The sequence below is a fragment of the Monodon monoceros genome, unplaced genomic scaffold (genome assembly GCF_005190385.1).
Source record: "Monodon monoceros isolate NGI ecotype Baffin Bay Population unplaced genomic scaffold, NGI_Narwhal_1 Super_Scaffold_13, whole genome shotgun sequence".
Classification (NCBI taxonomy): domain Eukaryota; kingdom Metazoa; phylum Chordata; class Mammalia; order Artiodactyla; family Monodontidae; genus Monodon; species Monodon monoceros.
The window spans coordinates 22,327,498-22,336,327 of record NW_021703769.1 but is presented as its reverse complement, the minus strand read 5'-3'; the positions used below and the strand labels follow the sequence as shown (position 1 = coordinate 22,336,327).

At 42.7% G+C, this 8,830-nt stretch overlaps 1 protein-coding gene across 3 annotated transcripts in view; it reads right to left on the bottom strand.

Annotated features, from left to right (window-relative positions):
- Positions 1-4,515: 4,515 nt before the first annotated feature.
- Positions 4,516-8,830, bottom strand: part of NDRG3 (NDRG family member 3) — a 59,899-nt gene continuing 55,584 nt past the window's right edge. For all 3 annotated transcript variants that reach the window (XM_029221999.1, XM_029222000.1, XM_029222002.1), the window contains 3 exons: positions 7,934-7,994; positions 6,798-6,884; positions 4,516-5,047 (listed from right to left, as the gene is read on the bottom strand). In XM_029221999.1, coding sequence (XP_029077832.1) covers positions 4,892-5,047; positions 6,798-6,884; positions 7,934-7,994 — 304 coding nt within the window. In that variant the 3' untranslated portion in view covers positions 4,516-4,891. The remainder of the gene's footprint in view (positions 5,048-6,797; positions 6,885-7,933; positions 7,995-8,830) is intronic.

Genomic DNA, 8,830 nt, shown 5'->3' with positions numbered 1-8,830 from the left:
TAAATAAAAGTGGGTTATGTGCATGGACCAATGAATGATGAGGGTGTATTACAAACCAAAGACTATGATCATTCTAATTATCTGCACCTGTGGTCCAATGGGAACAAAGCATAAAGCAGCCGGAGCTCCAGATCCCTCCCCTGCATTCTGGGGGACTTCCCTTTTCCCACCTCAGAAGAAGACTGAAGGTCTATTCTCTGGAAACAATAAAACACAAGGTCTTCGATCTGGAAGACCACAGGCCCACCATACTGAAAAGTGAAAGTTTAAAGCCTGAATGTTGAGGCTCTCGGTCTTTTTCTGAACTTGGCTCCAAGAATACTAACATTAGTGTCTGGTGTGTAACCTCAAAGCTTATCTGGGGAATCTGACCAGTCCCAGAGAAAAGACCTAAAGCTGCTGACATCAGGGGCTCCCCAAGGAAATGGCCCAGTCTAATCACCCAAGGGATAAGCCTCACCTGGTGCACACAGGCCTTTCAGTGATCCACCCTTATAAAATTCGGACAGACAGGGATCACTAGCCATCGGGCAAAGAACCTGTGCCAGTTATCCTCAGCCTCAGATCCACTGTTCTTTGTTGTACTGGAGGTAGAACGCATAAACATTTTCCGTTCGCCAGCCCCTTTTTAAAATTTAGCACAGGAGCCACTGGCTCAAGGTGTCAGGAATTCTCGTAGAAAAGCTGTAGCTGCACCCCAGGCCCAGGTTCTCCCCCATCCGGCTGCAGCTTCTGGAGCTTCTGCAGCTGTTCAGACCTTATTTTAGACAAATGTCTCCCTCATCTGGTGAGTGGCTCTATGCACCAGTTACGGCCCTCACCCTCTGGCAAGTTTTTTCACTCCTGGCCGGTTGTACTTTCTGTGGAAACCTTACCATCCTTGAAGAGGCATGACTCTCAGGCTTGGTGGGGGTGGGCCCAACTAAGTCCTTAGTTCCCTGAGTGTCCACATGCACTCTGCCTAGGAGTAGCTGCTGGTTTCCACCTGCTACTTTTGGACACCTGAGAGTCCTCTTTCACCTCTTTGAGAAGTAAGCAGCCTTCTACTAGTTAACAATATTTTATGTTAAATTTTCTCAACTCAAAGTGTGTGGTTTCTGTCTCCTGACTGGACCCTGGAAACAGCCCACAGGATGGAGAAAGTGTGACCTGAAGACTGCTGAGATGAGTGTCACCAGGCCTTCTGTGTGGCAAGCCCTGATTCTTGGGCTAAATTTTTTTTTTTTTTTTTTTTTTTTTTTGGCTGTGTTGGGTCTTCGTTGCTGTGCGCGGGCTTTCTCTAGTTGCGGCAAGCGGGGGCTACTCTTCATTGCAGTGTGGGGGCTTCTCATTGTGGTGGCTTCTCTTGTTGCAGAGCACCGGCTCTAGGTGCGTGGGCTCAGTAGTTGTAGAACACAGGCTTAGCTGCTCCGAGGCATGTGGGATCTTCCCAGACCAGGGCTCAAACCCATGTCCCCTGCATTGGCAGGCAGATTCTTAACCACTGCACCACCAGGGAAGTCTTAAATTTTTTTTAAAAAGGAAAGGAAGTGCCTTCCTGCCACTATCACCTTGCAGTGTCCCCCCAGTGGTCCTTACTTAAAAATTCTAACACTGTCACTTGGTAAAGGGGAAATGTACAGAAAAAGAAATCTGTCATGGCTCAGCTCTGAATAACATTTATATGCTAGTGTAAATGCTGGAAATTGATCTAAACCAAATTACATTATATTGGGAGGATAGAGCGGTGGAAAACACAAACGTGTGTCATGGGGTCGGTGTGTATGTGTATATGAGAGAAATCATCTTTCATAATGGAATGCCAACAGATAATGCCCACAAATGAAAAATCAACAAGTGGAAATATATGCATATTTAGAGACATGGAAGCATATATCCAAAAAGACACATATAAAAATGTTCATAGGAGACTTCCCTGGTGGTGCAGTGGGTAAGACTGTGCTCCCAATGCAGGGGGCCTGGGTTTGATCCCTGGTCAGGGAACTAGATCCCACATGCACGTCGCAACTAAGAGTTTGCATGCCACAACGAAGGAGCCCACCTGCCACAACTAAGACCCAGTGCAACCAAATAAATAAATATTAAAAAAAAAAAGAATGTTCATAGAAGCTTTATTTATAATAGTAAAACAGGGCTTCCCTGGTGGCCCAGTGGATAAGAATCTGCCTGCCAATGCAGGCGACACAGGTTCGATCCCTGGTCCACCAAGATCCCACATGCCGTGGAGCAACTAAGCCCATGTGCCACAACTACTGAGCCTGCACTCTAGAGCCCGCAAGCCACAACTACTGAGCCCTCGTGCCACAACTACTGAAGCCCGCGTGCCTAGAGCCCATGCTCTAAGAAGAGAAGCCACCACAGTGAGAAAGCCGCGCATCGCAATGAATAGTAGCCCCTGCTCGCCCCAACTACAGAAAGCCCACGTGCAGCAATGAAGACCCAACACAGCCAAAAATAAATAAATAAAATTAAAAAAATAATAATAAATAAATATAATAGTAAAACAAAAACAGAAGATTGGAAACAACCCAAATGTTCATAGGAACATTCATGGTATATAACAATGGACTGCTACACAGAATAAAAGAATGAACTACTGATACATAGAATGACATGGTTGAATCTCAAAGACTATACCGAGCAAAAGAAGCCAGACCCAGAAGAGTGTACACTGTAATTACGTTTATATAAAGTTTAAGAACAGGCAAGATAATGTATAGAGGTGACAGAATAGTGAATACCTTGTTTGGGGAGGGGGATTATAGCGATTAGGAAAGGGCATGAGGGAAACTTATGGGGATGATGGAAATATTCTGTATCTTGATTTGGTGGTGGTTACAAAGGAGTATATGTATGTAATATAAAAGGTCACTGAGATGCACTTATGATTTGTGTCCTTTACTATATGCAAGTAAATAATTAAAGAGGCAAAACCCAAAAGAATCAGCTAAAAGAATTAATCTAAGAAGAAGGAAATAGGGTGAGTGGCAAATTCTTTGTAATAAGCCCTGCAGAACTTCTCTACTCTAAAATATGTATGAATTTGTACCTTTGATAAAATAAAATCTCAATGAAAGAAAAAAACTATGGGCTCTGGAGTTAGCTTGACCTGGATTCAAACCACTTGCTATCTGGACAATGGTGGCAAGTTACGCTGCCTCTCTGGCCCTTAGTTCCTCCATTTTAAAGTAAGTCTAATAGAACCACATGAAAAATAACTGAGTTTGTACCTAAAAGTACTGGTCAAAGTGCTTTACAGAGAATAAGTGCTCAGTAAATGCTAATTTTTTCCCCACCAACCATTTTCCTTCAGTACAGAGACGACAGTTGAGCCCGCATTACTCCTATTTATATTGTTTTCATCTCCCCAACTCCAGACACCTCACAGCTCTCCAAACGCATTACTCATTTATTCCTTCTTCATAGGTCATCTGTGATGTTGTGATTTATAATAAGAAATATGTGTCTGGGGCTTCCCTGGTGGCGCAGTGGTTGAGAGTCCGCCTGCCGATGCAGGGGACACGGGTTCGTGCCCCGGTCTGGGAAGATCCCACATGCCGCAGAGCGGCTGGGCCCGTGAGCCATGGCCGCTGAGCCTGCGCGTCCGGAGCCTGTGCTCTGCAACGGGAGAGGCCACAACAGTGAGAGGCCCACGTACCACAAAAAAAAAAAAAAAAAAAAGAAAGAAACATGTGTCTGGTCTTCATCCAGTCATGGCACAGAGCTCCTAAAATGCTTGGAATTTCCAAACTGATGAGATTGATAAAGGTATCTTTTTTTGTTGACGATGTGATTTTAGGAAAGCCCCTAAGTAACTTCTAGGTGGAACCAGCCCCTGTGAGTAGAGGGTGGGAACTTTCAATCCCACCCAGTCCCCACCTCCGGGGAGGGGAGAGGAGCTGGCCATTGAACTGATTGCCACATAATCATGCCTCTGTAATGAAGCCTCCATAAAACCCCAAAAGGACGGGAGTGGCAGAGCTTCCGGGTTGGTGAAGGCGTGGAGGTTCTGGGAGACTGGTGCACCCTAGAGGGCATGGGAGCTCCGTGCCCCTTTCCATATGACTTGCCCTATGCGCCTCTTTCATCTGGCTGTTCCTGAGTCATATGTCCTTTTATAATAAACCCGTAATCTAGTAAGTACAATGTTTCTCTGAGTTCTGCTGAGCCGCTCCAGCAAATTAACTGAACCCAAGGAGGGGGCCGTTGGAACCTCTGATCTATATAGCTGGTTGGTCAGAAGCACAGGTGACAACCTGGAGTGGCAACTGGTGGCTGAAGTGGGGGAAGGGGGAGCAGTGGTGGTGGCCTGGTGGTTAGGGCCGAGCCCTCATCTTTTGGATCTGACCTATCTCCAGGTAGACAGTGGCATCATTGAGCTGAACTGCAGGACACCCAGCTGGTGTCTGAGAATTGTTTGGTGGTGTAGGAGAAAACACACATTGTAATTGGTGTAAGACTTCTGTTATCCAACTCACTTTCTCTCTGAAAAGAGGACTGGGATCCCCTCTTTCACGTAACAATTATCCATATAATTGTCATTTCCTCCGTGGACTTGTTTCCTCACCAGTTAAGACATGGGGTTTGAACAAGATAATCTCTAAGGTTCTTTCGGCACTAACACTCTTGGTTTCTTTTTCTCTGAAACTTCTATTTCTGTAAAGCCCTTCCCTCATTTGGCTCCAGAGATGCTTGGTGAGGCACATGATGTTGTCAAACATGAACAGATGGCATCTGCTCACAGGGAACAGGTGGGCGGTAGGGGCTGCCTTCTCTCCTCTCTCCAAATGCCAAGAGCCACGTGGCACTGAGTTCATGCCTCTCCCCTAAGACTGGCCTTTGCTGGGCCACGTGCATCTCACACGGCACTGAAAGTGGTAACCCACTGGGATCAGGTGAGTTCTGGGGCACCCCTTCTTTCCTGAGGTGAGTAAGACTTTGCACACAAGCCAGTAAACACACCCCTCTCCTGGCTGGCACAGGCACTTACCTGCCCAAAGTGATGAGCCAAAATTATGTCCACAACATTGGTTGTCAAGCCCGAGAGCTAGAAAGATAAAAACTTGGTGTCAAGGGAGTTAGCATGGGTAAAAATGTATCAAGCTGTCCACTTCACTAGTGCACTTTCTTGTATACATGTTATGCTTCAACAAATAAACAACACAACTCAGTGTCACACATTTTCATGAGATGGTGGTCCCAGGAAACCCGAGAACAAGAAACAAGTCAGAAAAAAACGAAAAGTTTTCCTTCCAGGGTAATAATATAGCCTGCTTTGAAATAGGTGGCTAGAAGAAATGCTGCCATTGCTTCTTCGAAAACGTGGGACCGAGAACTCACAGCTATTAGCTGCTTCATTCCTGCCTGTATTTCTGCAGTTACACTGGGTTTACAGTTAATAAGGAACGACTTACAACTACTCCCAAGCCATCCAAAAGAAAAAACGATTTTTTTCTTTCTTTTAGTTTTGCTATCTTCATTTCAAGTAGTGGGAGGAAATTGCTATGTTTACAGAATGTTCTTGCATTTTGAACATTTTTCTCCTAATTTTTCCCATTTCAAAACTATGCACATCACAGTCTAATAAATGCATCAATCTGTGTAAATCTGCAGACTGTTAGTCTATTTTCAGAAAAATTTCCATCTCAAATTATGTTGCTGATTCCCTTAAGCCTTCCTTCTTTGTTGCTTTTATGCTCAATTCCTACTGCTGACTTGGATCAGAGGTGAAGTACTGAGTTGGGGGTGGAGATGGACAAGAGGAAATCAGGGGGACAGATGTGGATATGGGTGGAGCAGGGTCATGTAGTCCCAGAAAGATTAAGGAAGAAAGAAGCCCAGAAATCTTCACATGTGTTATCAGTGATCCACAGGTTATACATTAAAGATAATAAGAATTAATAACCTATTTCATTTCATGTTTAATACTCATAAGGTCATTCTAAAGCTTTATAAGAATTTTTACTAGGTTGTATCACGTTATGAAGAGTGTTCAGGTAAGTTTTAATGTACCCACATCCTAGATAGGAATTAAAACAAATTTTAAATAAGTCAGGTTGTAAGAAAGAATTTCCATAGCATCTGGCAATAGCATTGTTAATATATTTCATCCAAAGCTAGGAAATACATCATTTCTCCAGAAGTTAAATGTGGGGAGGAATGGATAAACTTTTTAGAATCTGGTCTGCTGGCAGGTGGAATAGTTTAATATTTTAAAGTAACTATGAAAGCAATACATGTTTATCACAGAAAATTAGGAAAACATAGAATACATAAAATAAGAATCATCTGTAATGCTACCAGCCAAAGATGTAACTACCGGTAGCAAATTATTTTCCTTATAAATGCATATACGTATTTAACAAAATTTTATTATCTGTTTTTTTAAACATGAAAAATTTCACATTTCCTTAAATAACCAAAAAAAAACCCCCATAAGTTTTTGGTTGCATAGTATTCCATTCGTGACTGAGACTCACAGACAGTGATGAATCAAAGAAGCAAGATACACAAGAATATATATTCTATTATTCCAAGGATACGAAGTTTAAGAATATATAAAACCAATCTATGGTGGTAGAAGTCAGAATAACAGTTACTTCTGGGAAAGGGAGGAAGTATTAAGCACAGAGCTGGAAATATTCTGTATATTGACTAAGTGGTGATTACATGTGTAAACATTCATCAAGCTGTATACTTAAAACTTCTTGCCCTTGACTGTATGAATGAAAAAATAAAAACCAGATAAGCCATTTTGAGAAGGGACCAAGAGATGAGCCAATGGACACTGGTCTTACTTTGGAAGCTGCCCAGTCAATCCAGCCTTTGGCACAAGGGTCAACGTTAATGAGCACGAGACCTTCCACGAGCTCTGGGTGACTGAGCTGAAACAAGACAAAGACAACAGTCAAGAGCCCCACTCTCAGCTTCTTCTAAAAATACTGCAGCATGGTTAGTCACCTCTTACAAGGCCTCAATGCCTCAGATTTGAAAGTAAGAAAGGTCAGAGAGGTGCTAGGGAGGATATTTAGAAAAGTAGCTCTATAAATCTAGCTTAGCATCTGGAAAACCAGCTTCCTAAACTACCATCACAGGATCTCGCCTGGCAAAGATCTACGGGGGAGACGGTTTTTATTTCCACAGGAGGAGGACGGCACCTGGTATCTCTACAGTTGTTTAGCTCATGGTGGGTCTCCCCTGCTGGGGCAGTGCCCTTGGGACTACAGGGCATAAGGGGCTACTGAGGCTTAGACTGGCTATTTCATACTCATACACCTTGTCCCCAGTAGCAACTTCTTAAGTTTTTTTCTAAAACCACATGAATAGGTGATACCACCCTCCAGAAGACTGCCCTTCACCCAGGAGGCATTTGGGAAAGAGTTCCTTAAATAAAAATCAATAAGAACATTTCTATGTAAACTAAAAACTTTCCAGCTTACTTTTCCCCCTCCGATTATGCTCACTATAGAAAATTTGATAAACAGAGAAATTATAAAAAGCAGAAAATAAAATCTCATATTATCTAACCACACAACATCAATCTGTTAGTATTTTCATGTTTTCTTTCAGTTCTTTCCTATGCCTATGACAAACTTTATGTGCATCTGTATTCTAACCTTTTTGTTAAGGTTGTGGTGTATGTGAATTGCATATCATTACAAGCTCTTCTTACAAAATTTTAATGGTTGTAAGAAATTCCACCATAAATATTCTCTGAGAATTATTTTTATTGATGATATCTTGCCCTCATTTGTTATTCTTCAGGTGCTATAAGTACAAAGCAAGGCCTTATACAAACCTGTATCTGTTGACAGAATTTATAGAAAAGCTGACCTAAGATCCCACAACAGTTCCTTGTCATTTAACACAGCAGTAAGAGCTGTGACCTAGGCAGTGCCTCAAGGGTGTTGAGACTAGTCCTCCATGTACTTACTGCAAATCTGCTGAGGATGTAAGCTCCAGCTCCAACTCCAACCCCAACGATGCTTTTCAGACTGTGAACGGGACACACCAACATTGATAGGGTTAACTCATTTGGAGGTAGGATGGCATAATGAAAAGAATGCACTTGGGTTCAAATCTGGCTCTGATGCTTACTGGATGCAGAATTTGGTCAGGTTTCTTTAACTTCCTGAGCCTGGGTTCCCTACCTATAAAACAAGAATATGACCACCTACTTCTAAATTGATTTTACGGACTAAATGAAATATGACTAAAACCTGGGAGTCATCCTTGACAGCTCACTCTCCTAATACCTCCACATCCAACACATCAGCAAATCTACCTTCAAAGTATTTCCATCTGCCTGCTCCTACCCCATTCCATCCCCTGGGCAGTATCCAGTACCAAGCTATCATTATCACTAACTTGCCTGATTGTTGTAACAGTTTAACTGGTCCCTTGCTTTTTCTCTTTTACCCCTCTCTAAACCATTCTCTCCACAGCTGGAGTAATTTCTTTTTAAAAATGTAAATTCCTTTACAGATGTGCAATTTACATATCTAGAGTGATCATTTTAAAAGACTAAATTGGATAGCACTTAAAACCCTTCGGTGTTTTTTGTCTTTTGAATAAAATCCCAAATTCTTACCTGATCTGTGAGGCCTGTGCAATCTGGTCCTTGTCTATTTCTCAGATTTCACCCTGTGCCTTTCTCCCACTTGCTCACTCGGCTCAGGCCTTTTGGACATATTCCTTCTGTCTGGAATCCTCTTGTCCTGGCTCTCTGTTTAGGTAACTCCTTTTTATCCTCCAGGTCTCAATCTAAAGGACTCCTTCTTAGAGAGGCAATCCTCAATTAGCCTTATCTGTGTACACCCTGCCCTTATCC